General features: G+C 47.8%; 1 protein-coding gene across 1 annotated transcript in view; it reads right to left on the reverse strand.

The window, feature by feature from the left end:
* Window positions 1–1151: 1151 nt before the first annotated feature.
* The window catches only part of PDPK1 (3-phosphoinositide dependent protein kinase 1), a 96055-nt gene continuing 80367 nt past the window's right edge, over window positions 1152–16839 (reverse strand). Inside the window, 4 exon segments of the mRNA XM_059692800.1 lie at window positions 1152–6878; window positions 7539–7691; window positions 9282–9339; window positions 14817–15034. Coding sequence (XP_059548783.1) covers window positions 6762–6878; window positions 7539–7691; window positions 9282–9339; window positions 14817–15034 — 546 coding nt within the window. The 3' untranslated portion in view covers window positions 1152–6761.

Raw genomic sequence — 16839 nt, forward strand, 5'->3', positions numbered from 1 at the left:
GTAAAGGTCATCAACAAGATAACTCACTTTCTATTCCCATCTGGAACAACAGTGTGAACATTATATTATACAAAAGACAAGCTGCAAACCAGCCTGGAAATTCCTATCCTTTTGCTAGGGCACTGGGAGAACTAGGATAGTTCGAAGGCAGTCTGAGAAAGACTTCCCACCTGGCCCTTCCATGAATCCCTAACCCACCCCTTAGGATGAACAACATTCCCTCTGAAATAGCACTCTACGGACATCACCGTCTTAGAATGCTAAACGGGGTGCGTGTTGTGGCTGGACACAATAAAGCACCAATTCTCTAAACGCAAGTCACTGGGAAGGGAAGACGAGTGACCGCGTCACCTGCCCCTTGCCAGCATCAAGTCAAACGTCTGGAATGTGAAAAGCGAAGGACGCCAGGGTTCTCCGATTCCAAACCCAGGAAGCGCACTGGGACGGAGAAGAGAAGGTGCCGACACACCAGGGGCCACAGAGTCTAGCGAGGAAAACCTCCCCTGTAGAACAGTGAGGGCTAGAAAGAGATGTGAGGGGGAGCAGCTGAGGGTCCTGGAAAGCAGTGCGCCAGAGTGCCAACCTCTTTCCCAGGCCCAGGGCAGGGAGTTTGGGGTAGTGAGTGGAGCGGGGGACAAGGGGAGTTGGGGCCATGCTCACCTCTCCGGAGTCCAGGTTGAGGTTGGCCTGGCACATAAGGTACAGGTAAGAGCTTGGATCCCGGGACAGCGTATGCCAGATGCCGAGGAAGTAAATGCTGAGCAGGTTGAGTCAGACGCTGGGCCAGGCACCCAGTCCTGGGACACAGCAGGGGAAGCAGCTCGCTAAGATCCTTTGCCGTGATTCCCGCAAGCCTTGCTACCTCGCACCAGAAGCGTTGGCCTTTACTAAGGTCGTCCGAGCTGTCCAGCACATTCAGTGCCAGCCCCGCCTCACTTGCGGTGCAAGTCCGGAGAAGTGGGAGGCTGTGCCTCTCCCCATGCCCACCCCCTGCCATGTGCATGCAGCCTGCGATCCATTGGCTTCAGGCTCAAGATGAGCTCACCGGCCTCAGTCCAGCGTGTGCTGTGCTCTGACAACTGCTCTGGCCCAAATCCAGGTCACGCCCACTCCAGATCCCCGGCCAAAGGAAAAGCTATGCAGCGAGTGTCTACACTCTTCATGCTTTTTTATTACAAGACTACCTCGCATATGTGTAAAATTCATCATCCAGCAACTACATCTAAAGCACAAATATTTTGGGGAAAAAAAGATTCATTAAATTATGATATGATTAAATCATCGACCAAATAGAAAATTTATATAATAAAGCCAGAGAAAAAGTTGTAAAATATAGTTTACAATAATTATTCACATTCAAGGCTGTACATCAATACATATAACAACCTGGCCTCAAACATGAATTCAATCCAAATAATTCATATATTAGATTTTAAATAACACAGACTGAATTAGAGGCCAACAATAGCCAGCAAATAATCTTATATAAGAATAAAAATACAAAAGTGTATATCCTAATATCATTGCATTATTTGTTTTTCATAAGTTTTTTTTTTTTTTTAATTTTTGCTTTGCCTGTACATCACAGTTACAGCTACAGACCAGGTAGAGAATATCACACATGTTCTAAGTGACTGCCACCAACCTGAAAGACAACTAACAGACTATTGACTCGTCCGATTTTGTGTCAAGGAACAGGTACAGCAGCTCTAAATACCACGGAAGTAAATTATGCCGACGTCCAATCAAACCTATGATGGTGATAGAGGCTTGTCCCCTGCAAAATGAACCCTACCCACGGTCCTCAGCTAGACAGGTTAGACTAGGGTGGATTACACAGCTTAAAAAGGTTTGCCTTTTGTACATAGGTCTCTGTACATAATGTCTGGCGTTTCCTCGTATTGAAGAAAGGACTTACGGGGAAAGTTCAGGGGTACGAAGGCTTGTTCAGTGGCACACCACAGCTGTCTGAGCCGGAGAGAAAACTGCTCTTTGCTGGAACAGCTTCCTCCCCAGACCAGCTCTCCACAGGCAGCCGGATTACAACCCTGCCAGCAGCCTGTGCCCCTGAGGCTCAGGCAGTGACTCCTGCCCTGGCTTACAGCCCTTGCCCGGTGGGCTGCCCAAGAGGCAGGGCCACACCCACTTGACTCACCATCCGCTCAGGTTAGGTTTGGATATGAAAAGAAAGAATAGGGAAAAGCATGTATGGCAACATCTCCACGAACAATACCATCTCCAAACTCCTGGCGACTGCATCCTCCGTCTAGACTGGCCAAGGGAGGGGGGTTTGAAGATTCAGAGGAGGGCGGGAGACCTAATTCTGTGCAATTCAGCCACAGTCTTTGGCGGAGTCATGTGGCACTGAGCATGGTACCTAGAAAAATTTCTCATGCCTGTTTCCCTTCAGAACCAATGGACCCCAAAGTAAAGTGGAGAAATTAAGTATAAAACCAAATTGAGGTGGTCGGGACGTGAAGACAACTAGACAACCTGCAACACTGTGGGTGAGGAGAGGGAAGTCCTTAGCCAGGATACTCACTTTCTACCATGAAAAAGCCTGGCCATGTGCTACTGAACCACGACCCTCTGACAGAGTCCCAGGATGTGAAGAGCTGGAGGTGGGAGATGGGAGGGGGGCACACACACTTCTGTAAAACACAACTGTGTCTGTGGTTTTTTTCCAAGTAGAGCTTTCGTTTTTTCACTGATTCCAATCGGCCCAGCATACTCCGAGTCTATAAACTTAATTACAGATCACCCACTAAGCATGTGGCAAGATCAGGTCAGCACTTTCTATCTCCCGACTGTGCAGCTGCAAGTTCAGTACCACTGTGGACACAAAGTACAAGACTCTGAAAACATCACCAAGCACGTGAAAGCCATGGCAGCAGCGGGGGAAGTAACTAACATGCCAGCATACCAGGTTCTTTCAATGAAGACGAGGAAATTGACTTTTGGAAAAATCTGTCACAAAAATACTGCAGTAATGACATCATTTTTAGCATTAAAAAAGAAAAAGAGCAATCTTATTCAAACACTGTTTGAATAAGAGTTTCAATACAATTTACCAGAAATTCATTCATTTCTTCAAAATCTGAAGGAAACAACTAAGCAGGTCCTGTTCTAGAACTCTGAGCATCTGAGCAACAGGTCAGACAGAAATAAATTAATACCACCTTTGAAACAAACTTTTACTCAAAAATACTACTTGTGGGAATGGGGGTAGAAGGGATCAGAGTAAAAAATCAAAGATTTAGAAAGACAGTCATCACAGCATTATTTAAATAGTGAAAAACTAGAAACCACCTAAATGTTTTATAACAGGGAAATAAATTATAAGATTTATAGCCATTCAACTCTACAATCATTAAAAACAATGCTTCGGAATCATTATTCATGACATGGGGAAATGCTTAAGATAAAATAAAAGTGAAAAAAGCTCGATGCACAACAGTATATATTGGCCGTGGCCGGTGTGGCTCAGTTGGTTGGAGCATCGTCCTGTGAACCAAAGGGTCGAGGGTTCAGTTCTTGGTCAGGGCACATATAAAGGTTTCAGATTCAATCCCCAGTTGGGGGGTGTACAGGAGGCAACTGATGTATGTTTCTTTCTCACCTGAAGTTTCTCTCCCTTCCTCTCACACTAAAAACCAATAATAAAGAGCATGTCTTTTATGTTCCCAGTTTAGATGAAAAAAGCAAACAAATTTGGGGGGGAGGGAGGACAGGTTATACACCAAAATGTTTACAGTGGTCTTTTCTGCCCCCCCCCCTTTTTTTTAAGAAAACAAATGTTTTAAGAAAATTCGGAGTCACCCAGGGCCCCCTGCCCTGGGTTCGGGTTGGTATGTGTGTGCGCCATGGGGCCATCTCCTGCAATCCCTTCAGGCTGGGCCAAGAGGGCTGGAGTAGGTGTAGTTCTCGCCAGCTTTGGCATGACCACAAGAGCCATTTTTTCAAAAGCAAGTCTGTCACGAGCTGTTAGGTTCAGAATAGCAGGCAGTCAATGGTGCCAATCATTGGCGGGGCTTTGCACTCCACAGGGGGCTGCCCACTGCCCATGGCCCTGGTCAGGTCCACAGAAAGAGGGGAGGAAACATCCTGTGCAAACCCAGTCTCCTCCAGTTCCCAGAGACCAACAAGGCACAGTGGAGAGCACAGGCCTCCTAGCTGCCCTCCCCTCCGTGCGGGAGGCTGCATGGGAGGGACTGTCTGCAGTTGGTGGTACCTGGTTTGACTTGTCTTTGCTGACTCTAAGACACATGGCTCCTGGATCTATTAAACAACAGGGCACTTTCTTTCTCACTTTGGATAAATCCACATTCATATTTCCAGGTATGTCTGTGTATATACACAGACCCTTGTCCACATCTCAGAATGTAAGGCACCTGATGCCAAGACGATCGCTGTAAGGATAAATTAGATAAAATTAAAGCTGGCGGAAGTATGGGTAAGAGAAGATTACACATGGGCCTTAAAAAAAAAAAAAAAAAAAAAGAGGCCTCTGAGTGAACAGAGAAAGTTGGCTTACAGAGAAGGGCTCAGCTTACACTGGCTCGGCCGAGGGCAGTCACTGCAGCTCTGTCAACTTTGAGCTCAACCCTGAACCCCTCATTTCCTGGTTTCAGAGGTTAAGATGGAGCTTGTTGGTTAAGCCCAGGAGGTAGTGGCGCTATCCAGAAGGCAGAATGCATGGGAGGACTTGTCTCGTGAGCAGCCGGCTGAGTGCCCTTATTAAACACAAGTACCAGCCGCGCTCATTTCCCTGTAACCAGACACTTGAGGTGATGCTGCACAGAAACTGGTTCCTCACCCTTCTACCAGCACACACACAGGCAGGGTTTCTGAGAAGAGTAAAATGTCAATATGGGAGGAAGCCTGAAGTGAAATTCTCGAAAGGGGCAAGTCAGACTCACTTTTTGAAAAGCAGATGAACACAGGCCTTTCAAAAGTGAGGAAAGAGGAGCATAGAGGGAGTTTGCGCTAAGGGCACCCCCGCCCCTGCCCCTGCCCCAGACAGAGGTGAGCTGTCTGTCCTTTTCTCAGATTTCACAGAGCAGAGGACAGGCCCGAACAGAAACCACCAGCAAACCTGGCTACGACCTCTGCTCAGCCCTCTCCCTGCCCAGCACAGTGAACCCCCACATCCATGCTCCTGCCCAGTTTAAGAACAGCCACTCCTATCACTCACTGTGAGGAAGGCGGCTCTCCTCCCCATCGGGACCACTGGTCACAGAGGGTGATGAATGGTGTGTTTGAGACAGGAGACAGGGCAGTGGTGAGGGGCTTTCCTGTGTGAGCCTTTTGCTAGTGCCTTGGTGAAAGTCTAAAGGAAAAGGAAAGGTGTTCATCCCCTGGGAGCAGCCTGCAGGGCCTGCTCCTCTCCCCCTGGAACAGAGGACTGCCCTCCAGGGACACCTGGGTAGGGAGAGGAACAGCCAAGACCCACTGTCTGGGGAGCAGCAGCAAAGAAAATCAAAGAACTAGCAGGATCTGGACCATGTGTAGGTCACAGTAGAGTAGGAGCTGCCTCTAAGCATTGAAAGGAGGGAACCTGAAATGGAAGGAGAGCAGGGTTCAAGTGCCAGGCAAGTTAACTCTTTTTTTCCCAGGCAAAGTCCACTTGATGGAGACCAGATCACCTGGCACCATGAGAAGGCATTAGATTCTCACTGTTGGGATGTAAGAACTTTAGGCTGTGAGCATATTCAATCACAACATGAAAAGGGTGCGTGTGCTGGCCGGGAGCCTGCACTCCTCCCACCACCCAGATGACTGAGTACCGTCCAATTTGTGAGGAGTCTCCTGGCTCCTAAGTAACTGGTCTGGGGGAGTCCTGCACACTTCAGCCTTTAACAAACTCTCAGAAAGGCTCATCAGATCTCACTCCTACACGTGGAGACCACCAGGCCCTGTCTGCCTTGCTGCCCTGGTCTCATGAGGCCGGCAGAGCCGTCTGCTGGTGCAGCTGGGGCTAACCGGGCCCACTGCTGACTGTGCTCCCTGCAGCCGTGTGCATGGGTTCCAGCCCCGGAGGGCAACACCGTTCCATGGGATGATGGATTGGAACCTTGCAGGCAGTGGCTTGTATTTCACCCAACAGCCTGTTCCACTTCTTACCACTGGGAGCCTACCTGGCAGTCACAACATGTGGAGCACTTGCAGACAGAAATCCTGTAGCCAGAGCTACTCCAGGAGGAAAGCAAGGGCCCGCAGCACAGGGGATGGGCCATGATCTAGGGACATGAGGAAAAGAGCACACAGACAAAAGCCAAGAACCCTCCCACCCCATGGAGATCAGAGGCCGCCCCCTGCAGAGCACACACAACTCCCTGGTGAAGAGTAACACGATAGTCTAGGGGGCAGAAAGAGCCCAGAGATACACCCTGTCCCCTAGGCCACAGCAAGACCAGCAGGTGACCGGGGTGCACGGTGGAGAGCTGGTGACACTGGTCCACTGGTCCAGGTGGGAATCAGGTAGATGTGCACAGCACTGGGTGCTGGCAACAAGGACAGCTCGGGAGGCCTCCATAGAGCACAGAGAGCAAGCAAAGCGACCCTGAATTCCTGTTCATTATTGGTTTTGTTCTTTGTGTTGTTGGGTATTTTTTTCTTCTTTTCTTTTAAATAAAAAAGCTGCAAGGTTCCACTGTCTACATTCCCCTTGAGATGGCTGGGAGGTGGTCTGGAAGCGTCCCGGATAGCCATGAGCTGCGCTGGGGCGCATGTCCTGGCAGCGAGGGCAGGGCTGCGGGCTGTCACTGCACGGTGGTGTCTGGGTGACTCTGGTATCTGTGCCTCCACACCTCCTGAATCTTTTTGCACCATTTGTGAGCATTCCCGCTCGGGTCCATCAGGTAATACGTCCTGTTTGGCTGCAGAGAAAGAAACCATTTAATGTTCTCAAAGAACCGAGTCTCCCCAAGACCAGCACCTCAACTTGTTGGGAAGAAATCATAGAAAGAAACCATCACCTGGCCAGTGTGGCTTAGTGTTTGAGCGCCCGCCTATGAACCAGGAGGTCACAGTTCAATTCCCAGTCAGGGCACATGCCCAGGTTGTGGGCTTGATCCCCCGACTGGGGGTGTGCAGGTAGGCAGCCAATTGATGATTCTCTCTCATCACTGATGTTTCTATCTCTCTCCCCGTCTCCCTTCCTCTTGGAAATAAAAATATATTAAAAGGAAGGGAGGGAGGGAGGGAGGGAGGCTGCCGTCCTACTGCAGCCACTGCAGGTGCCTCTGGAAGCACATGAACGTGTGGATTTCTTCCTTCCACATACGTGCAGATATTAAATATGCAGGTGATGACTTACAGATCCCTCAGGTCACCCCCAAAGTAAAAAAACAAGCACAGGTGTCTCCCAGCTCAGCTCAGGACTGAGCCAGGAATGTGGGGCCCTGAGACGTGGGAAAGGGGGAGACAAGTGCCTGGACTCCAGTTCCTTCCTTGGGCTACAGTATTTGGATGCTTCACATGGAAGTACAAAGGCCTCCAATTGCCTTGCAGAGGAGAATCTATAGAGACAAACTTACTGTGTGGACAAAGAAGGTTTTAAAATTCTTGGCCTCTGGTCGGAGTTCTTGTGACCATGGAATTTCACCTTTCAGGACTTTGTTGACAGGATCCACATAATATAAGTGCGGCCCTTCTGTAAGTAATAACTGTCGTCGTCGTGCAAATAAACCCTGACAAAAAAAAAGGACCCCGCTTGTTAAGGCTCAGAAGTGGGTGATGACAGTGCTTACTGCTGCCTCAGAGGCTGGACTGTCAGAGTAGCTCAGTGCACAAAAACCACTGCCAGCCACCTATCCACTCACCTGGGACAAAGGGAGCGTGCACACCTCATCCCCCATGTGGACCCACCCTTGGATTAGAGCAGTGATGGCGAATCTTTTGAGCTCGGTGTGTCAGCATTTTGAAAAACCCTAACTTAACTCTGGTGCCTGTCACATATAGAAATTTTTTGATATTTGCAACCATAGTAAAACAAAGATTTATATTTTTGATATTTATTTTATATATTTAAATGCCATTTAATAAAGAAAAATCAATCAAAAAAATGAGTTCATGTGTCACTTCTGACACGCGTGTCATAGGTTCGCCATCACTGGAAGCGCTTACTGCTTGGTTTTGGCGATCTGGATGTCTTCACCCCCATTTTAGGTGCCCTGACTTTGGCTGCCACGTGCAGGCCAGCCCACCAGCTCAGGTCCCCATTGCTGAGCAAACTTGGACGCCCCACAATCAATGGTCAGCACCGCTGCTTCTTGTGCCTTCTGCTCCATTCTGAGGCACAGAGCTCTGCCCGAGAACCCGCCTTCATGGAGGTTCTCATCCACTGAGGATGCCCCAGGGTGGGTCAGAAATGGGTTTCACAAGCCCAAGCTTAGAAGGGCTTGGGTCAGCAGATTTATGGAGTCTGATATGTTTTGATAAAATTAATCCATAATAAGATAAAATAAATAATAAAACATAATAAATAACAATTTTCCCAAACAATTCTAGGCCCGGCCGCTGTGGGTCAGTGGTTGAGCATTGACCTATGAACCAGGAGGTTACAGTTCGATTCCTGGTCAGGGCACATGCCTGGATTGTAGGCTCTATCCCCAGTAGGAAATGTACAGGAGGCAGCCAATCAATGATTCCCTCTCATCATTGGTATTTCTCTCTTCTTTCAAATCAATAAAAAAAAATTCTTTTTAAAGTTAAAAAAACAGAATTCTAATGAAGTATTAGACTGTGGTGATGTCAAGCAGAACCTCCTCACTGGGACAGAAACTTTATCAGTGGACCTAGCCTTGTGGAGACACCAGAACCCTGGCTTCTGAGAAGAAATGAGAGAGGCTCTACTTCTGTTTTGCTACAGCTGAATAGCTGAAATCTCCCTTAGCTATCAAATCTAGAGATGATCTCTAAGAAGGAAAGATGTTACGTGCGACAAGTTACCACAGGGACCTGAGAGGAAGGCACGCTCCTGAGCAAGAACCAGGAGGGAGCCCTGGCTGCGGTTGCTCTGTGGTTAGCAAGTTGGCCCTCACCCTGAAGGTCACGGGTTCAATCCCCAGCCCTGGTCAGGGTGCATGCAGGAGGCAGACAATTGATGTGTCTCTCTCACATCGTTCTCTCTCCCATTCTCTTTTCCTTCCCTTCCACTCACTCAGGAAAAAAAAAAAATCAATGGGAAAAATATCCGTAGGTGAGAATTAACAACAACAACAAAAGAACCAGGAGGGAGACACAGATGCACAGGAAGGAGCAGTGGGGGTCTGACTTACCTTTCGCTTATCTACTGGACCCATTTTTAGTATTAAATTATTTTCTACAAACTGGTGCCTACAAAAGAAGAAAACAAGAATGAGCACTCACATGAGTCAGAGACAGAAATTCTCCAAACTCCTCCCTTCAAAACAAACCTCCCAATGGCATTTGTGAACTTTGCTTTAACCAAGCCTCTCCCTTCACAGATCCAAACTCAGTAACATGAGGAAACTCCAAACGTGACTGAGCACACAAGCACTGTTGCTTTATAGAACTTACATCTGTGTTTGGACCAGAGGCCAGAAATATCACCTGCTGTCCCCTCTCACTTGGAAGCCTTCACACAACCAAGGAAAGGTAGAGGGAGACAGGGCTGCAGAGCTGAGCCCATCACACAAATCCTCGTTACTTTAAACAAAGCAGGACCAAGACACAAAACCCCTCCAGAAGGACAGAGCCTGCTGGGAGTGAACCTGAGGATGAAGCCTGGTGTTCACGTTACCTCCATAAGCTGGGCCCCCAGTCAGTGTTCAGAATCCACTGAACCACTTAGACCATAAATCTCTAAAGACTCAAGTTGGACTTGGTTTAAGAATATCTCATCTTAACTGGTGGCACAGTTGGTTAGAGTGCTATCCCCATACCCAAGGCTGCTGGTTCAATCCCTACTCAGGGCACATATAAGAATCAAGCAACGAATGCATAAATAAGTGAAATAACAAATCCATGTTTCTTTCTAAAACTCAATAAATAAAAATTTTAAAAAAATCTCAACTGGTGTTTCTACCATAGTAATAAAGCACTTTTATTCAAACATGGCAGGAATTTAGAAGAGAAAGCTTCAAATACAGGTGTGTGTTTAAAAATATATATATATTTCAGAGGGAGGGAGAGGGAGAGAGAGATATAAACATCAATGAACAGAGAGAATCATTGATCGGCTGCCTCCTGCACACCCCCTACTGGGGATCAAGCCTGCAACCCGGGCATGTGCCCTTGACTGGAATCAAACCTGGGACCCTTTGGTCCGCAGGCCAACGCTCTATCCACTGAGCCAAACCAGCTAGTGCAAATGCAGGTTTTGATTTAATACACATAATTAGCAAAATATAGTTCTCTTTGATTTCTAAGAGTTTAACAGAGGTTGTTTTAATGTCTGCAGGCTATCTCTTCTGGTTTAAGCTAACAGTTACTGCTTGATGTTCTGATTTTACTAAAATTCCTGATCCAAGGTTCTACTGTAGAAACAAAATATTTTATATTTGAAAACATGTCAGACAACTGTTATATCAAACAGTGACAATTTCAGCACGTAAGTGAGCGCACCCACATGCTTTTTCGGCTCCTTTTGGGACCTAGTGCATGTTCAAGCAGTGGCCAAGCTGCTGGAACCATGTTCTCCCACTGAGTGTTCCTGGCCTGGCCTGACCCAACCAGACCAATGCCCACACCCCAGCGCCCACTGGGCTTGCCTTGCTGAGACCCCATCACCAAGGAATGAGCCCCAAGCAAACTGATGCAGCATCATGTGGATTTTGAAAACAACTAAGATGAATATTAACAACAAAAAAGGGCCGTGTCCTCTACAAGGAAAAGAACAGTACTTCAGTCTCAGAGGCACTTAAAAATAAACAAACAAGCCCTAGCCTTGTTTGGCTCAGTGGATAGAGCGTTGGCCTATGAACTGAAAGGTCCCAGGTTCAATTCCGGTCAAGGGCACATGCCCGAGTTGTGGGCTTGATCCCCAGTGGGGGACTTGCAGGAGGCAGCCGATCCATGACTCTCTCTCATCATGGATGTTTCTCTCTCTCTCTCCCTCTTCCTTTCTCTCTGAAATCAATAAAAATATATTAAAAAAACAAACAAACAAAAACAAAGCTTGAAGCAAAGAGAAAAAACCAAGGAGATTTCTGAAAAGGATCTCTAATGAGGCTCTGCTGCAAGACAGAACTACATGGAAAACAATGGAGCCCAATAGAAAGCCTCTTCTAACTTACAGGTCCCGTTACTTAAGAACTCAATGTATAATAAAGAACCACAAGCTAACAATAAGGGGAAGACTTTAATTCTACCAGGCAGGTGGAGGGTGTCAATTTAAGCCTAGGCCAGTTCACGACCTCAGTTAGCTGGGCTGCTGGGATACTGGGCCAGTGGGCACAAGATCACCATCAGGGAAGTCTGGCAGGCAGCAAGGAAAGAAAAGCCCTTCCAGCATATTTGCAGCCTCACATGAATTAACAGGAGAGATAGTTTAAAATATTAAATCAGCCCTAGCTGGTTTGGCTCAGTGGATAGAGTGTTGGCCTGTGGACTGAAGGGTCCCAGGTTCGATTCTGGTCAAGGGCACAGGCCTGGGTTGCGGGCTCGATCCCCAGTGTGGGGCATGCAGGAGGCAGCCCCTCTCATTGCTGATGTTTCTATATCTCTCTCCCTCTCCTTTCCTCTCTGAAATCAATAAAAATATATTTTAAAAAAATGTTTTAAAAAAATAAAATATTAAATCAAATGAAAGAAGAACTGGAAGGAAAAAAGAAGGGGATATTGGTTAAGCCTACATGAGAAGGGCCACTATTTATTTACTATTATTATCATTAAAAAAATTATTTTTATTGATTTCAGAGAGGAAGAGAAAGGGAGAGAGCTAGAAACATCAATGATGAGAGAGAATCATTGATCGGCTGCCTCTTGCATGCCCCCTACTGGGATTCAAGTCTGAAACCCTGGCATGTGCTCAGACCAGAATCCGAACCGTGACTTCCTGGTTCACAGGTCCATGCTCAACCACTGAGCCACACTGGCGGGCCGGGGAGCGGTTCCTTTTTAAAGCTGGAAACAAAACGAGCTCCTTCATACAGAGTAACATACATGACTGCATGAGAACAAAGAGAACCTTTAACTACAAAAATAACCAAAATTAACAAGCAAACACACTGGAGAACATTCAGCAAATACAACCATCTGTACTTTACTGAGCATCTACAAAGGGACTGACATAAAAGGCTTACCACCTCAACGACTAAGGATACAAATTGGAAATTCCCAAAGGAGGAATTAAGTGACCCCAAAAATTCTCAATAAAGAAACTGCCCTGGCCAGTTTCCCTGTGGTTAGAGCATATTCCCCATCAAGGGCACGTACCTGGGTTGCAGGTTCAACCCTGGCCCTGGTCAGAGCATGTGGGAGGCAACCAATTGATGTGTCTCTCTTGCATTGATGTTTCTGTCCCTCTCTCTCCCCTTCCCTTTACTTCCTCTCTCTCTCTCTAAAAAAAAGGAAAAAATATCCTCAGGGGGGGATTAAAAAAAATAAAGAAAAACCAAAAAAAATTTTTTTAATTAAAAAAAGAAATAAAGAAACATGGCACTTGCCTGCACCCCAGTGCGTCTCCGTAGAAACTTTCATGTGTTCTACGGAGACGCACTGGGGTGCAGGCAAGTGCCACGTGGATGCTGTGGAAGCGTGGTCTCACTCAGCACTGGCACAAATAGCCTGAAATGAGGAGGGCCTGCTGAAAAGGTAATTTGGAAATAATGTCTATCCTAAGGAACAAAAGACAAGCAAAGACCAGAAGCACCCACCTTCACAACTGTTATTCACACTGTGAATCGGAAGCCATGAGATGGTTCAGCAACAGAACATTTTGGCGCCACACAGAAACATGCGAGCTCCTTCCTTGTCCCTGCAGAGTGAGGACCCCCACTGACAGGCACAAGCCCCTCCAACACACATGGATACACATTCTCTCTCCCTCTCACACATGCCTGCTAGCACACAGCCACCTATCTTGGCTTCTCTATGACAGGACACAGGAGAGCCACTGGTGCTCCAGATGGTGAAGAGCGAATGCTGGGGTAGATCTCTGGTATATCCAGGAGGCAGGACTCAAGGGAGTAGACAGAGATGGTCAGAAGCTCCCTTATTAGCGTCAATACCATAGCCTATTCGTTTGGTTAATTAACCAATTAGGTTAAACAAGCTACTAGTTACCCACTTTGACAAGTTTACTTAAGAGAATCCTTTTGATTTTTTATTTCAAAAGGTCAATTCCTACTCTCCTGAAAAAAAACACTCCTACCCCCACACTAGGCACCTTTTTCTCTCTGGCAGTTGGCAGGTCCAGTCTGCAGATTCAAAGATGAAAGCAGACCTAAGTTAAGGATATATCTAACTCTTGGCATATAGTTAGCATGCACAAGAGGCTTTACCATAGCCCTGAGATCATACACAGCCTGTCACCCAACCCTCTACAATAGGCCACATTTATCATCACCTCATTACAGATGTCAATGCAGGGGCTGAGGATCTCAAGTTGGTCACAGGCATTTCACAAGGGGTGACAGTGTAAAATCCCCCTTGAAGGATTTCCTGATTCCAAAGCCAGGGTCCTCTCCTCATCACCCTATCCCACCCCACCCAGTCTCCAAGAACACCTGTTTCAAGGATGCAAGCCACCAGCAAGCTAGGGCCATTTCAGGACACAGCCACCCCAGGAGAGCCCAGTGAGCCTGCTAGAGGCCCGATGTGACCACCTCAGGAGGGAATTCCATACTTGGCTTCTACGCAGGTGGAGGAGGAACAAGTGGCCAGTTTGCTCATAAACACCAGTTCTCAAACCTTCAGAACTCAGAACCTCTTTATACTCTTAAACCTTATGGAAGCCCAGGACTGGTATGGCTCAGGGTCAGCCCATGCACCAAGGGTCGCCATTTCGATTCCTGGTCAAGGGCATGTACCTGGGTTGCAGGTTTGATCCCTGGCCCTGGTTGGAGCACATGTGGGACATGTCTCTCCCACATCGATGTTTCTCTCTCCCTACCCTCCCATCCTTTCCACCCTCTCTAAAAATCAATGGAAAAAATATCCTCAGGTGAGGATTTACAAAAAAATAAAGTCAACTTAAAAAAAATGCAAAACATAAAAAAAATAGTCAAAGGACTCAAAGTACCTTGACAAGTAAATACAAATGGCCAATGTATCTCGATGCTTGCTTTGATAAGAAATCAAATGCAAATTCACATGACCCTGTTTTTAGAGCATCAAAATGCTCAAGGGTCGGCATGACCGTGAGGGAAATGGGGGTTGTTCACAGGCACTGCACATACAAAGCACTGCCTTCTTAAATGTGCACTTTCACTCCACCTGCCACCCAGGACTCCACCTTTAAAGAAATATTCAGACAAGTGAGAAAAACTACGTGCAGAGGATGAGTTACAACAGCAAAACCCCTGGAACACCCCAAACATCTCACCAAGGAGCAGCAGTTATTAAATCACGGTGAATCATGTCCGAACACAGATGCCTGGCCTGCTGAGTCCCAAACGCACTCACTCCCTGCCCAACGATTCTTAATACCCACTTCCAGTTGGACGCTTTGAGGGGCCTCACCCCAGAGTGTTATTGGCAGTTTTGGGAGGAGTGAGCTGGTGCGGAGCCTCATAGGCAGCGGTAATGAAGACTAGGATGCCTGCTTTCTCTGTTTACCGTGTCTCGCATTCCCTGTATTCTGCTCTGCATTTTTAAAGGGAGTACTACTTATGCCTATAAATTCTTACCAAGGGTTTCCACTGGCCTGCTTCTCCAATAATAACCTCTTCTCATCTTCGGAAAACTGTAAGTCCAGTTCAAAAGAATTAGTGTCCAGGTCATGGATATACTGCTCGATGTTGCTGCCCGCCCTCTGTGGCAGACCCGTGTCTGAGGCAGACAGGGAGTGGGAGGATGACGACGATGACACTTGCATGCAGCCAAACTGGCTCAGGAGATTGTCGTACTGCACAGAGAAGAGGGAAAAGTGAGAACAGCGCCTAATGTTCCCTAAGGTCCAAAGATGCAGACAACACTCTGACCTACGCTATACCAGCAAGCTCACGGCCTGAGGGCCTCAAAGCCCAGGTGGGAGATGAGCCTCAGGGCTGTAGCCCAGTTCTGCTTCTCCTGTTAAGTGTGGGCTGCTCTTTCTCCTCCACTGGATGGCTGGCCACTAAATCAAGGCAGGCCTGGATCCTGCCTGTCTGGATCCCTCTTTCCGAGGTGAACATGAGAAGATGCTCACCCCAGAGAGCAGCTAACCCTCAGCCTTCATCTCCAGGAAGGGAAACTTCTATAAGCCCCCATGCTGCCCCCCCCCCCCCGAGGGGATTAGGATGCCTTCTGGGAAGAGGAGGGATGGGCACCTATGGGCCCAGGGAACCCACCCTCCGGGGTACAGAGGCTCAGTGGCAGGAGTTCCGAGCCCTCCTCCTTCAGCCCTGTGGTCCTATGTCTCTGAGACTATGGCTGTCATTATATATTCCAATGTGACTGAGTTCAATTAAAAATAAAAATATACTCACTCCTTTTCATCTCAGCAAAGATTAATTAAGCTTGATATAGACAGAGTTGCCTGCTATTCTGGAGAAAACTACAAACACTGGTGACACAGAAAATGGAATGACTCACAAATGTACCAAAAGGCAGGGGCTATGTACTCGCACACTCCTAGGCTGCTGAACGGGCCAGGGAGCCCCAGCAAAGACCTGGAGAGAAGTGGGCACCCAGCCTGTCCATGGCTAACAAAGAGGAAAAGGAAAGACGCCACCAGAAACAGGTGAGATGAGAATGCAGTGCATCCTTCCAAGTTCCGTGTCTCTAGAGCAGTGGTTCTCAACCTTCTGGGCCTTTAAATACAGTTCCTCATGTTGTGACCCAACCATAAAATTATTTTTGTTGCTACTTCATAACTGTAATGTTGCTACTGTTATGAATCGTAATGTAAATATCTGATATGCAGGATGGTCTTAGGCGACCCCTGTGAAAGGGTCGTTCGACCGCCAAAGGCGTCGCAACCCACAGGTTGAGAACCGCTGCTCTAGAGGGACGACTCCCTCCTGCAGACCCAGAGCGCACCCTCCTCAAGTGCTGCCCAAGCAGCCTTCACCCATGTGCTCACACAGCTTCAACAGCAGCCTCAGCCCTGCCCACTGGCTCCCAGGTAGGAGTGACCCTAGTGACTGACACTCCTGGGGCCCCTCCTGGAGCATTCTCCACTTCCTCTCTAAAAACTGCCCCAAGGCCACCTCTGGGCAGTGTCTCTCAGCTTACAGAGGCTTCCATAAGCTTCTGTGGGTGTCTCAACAAACCTGAGAAGCCAGTGAGATGACTGTTACCACCATCTCCATTTCTGCAACAGGGAAATAAGGCTCAGAATGGGCCCAAGGTCACAACCTGAGGGCCAGTGTGGAATTCAGAACCAGACCCCTGCGTGTTTCCAATGCAGGGACTGCCTCGCTCCCATGGTGGAACTGCTAGCTGACCACCATGACCACTGCTTGCTAGGTGAGTCCTATCTTGGGGGCTCCACTGTACTGTCCCAGGGAAAGCTCCAGGTGCTCTATCTCTGCACTCCATTCTTCTCCCCTCAGCAGCACCTAGTACAGACGAGCAGCACAAACCCCAAACCTAGAAAGGACAGGTGACAAGGAGTAACAGTGGCTGGAGTGGAGGTGCTCACCAACGCAGAGTGAGGAAACACCAGACTGTGCTGAACACTCAACGTTTCTCCAGGGGCCACCTGGAGTCCAGACATGAGCATCACCA

This window comes from Myotis daubentonii, chromosome 4 (genome assembly GCF_963259705.1).
Source record: "Myotis daubentonii chromosome 4, mMyoDau2.1, whole genome shotgun sequence".
Lineage (NCBI taxonomy): Eukaryota > Metazoa > Chordata > Mammalia > Chiroptera > Vespertilionidae > Myotis > Myotis daubentonii.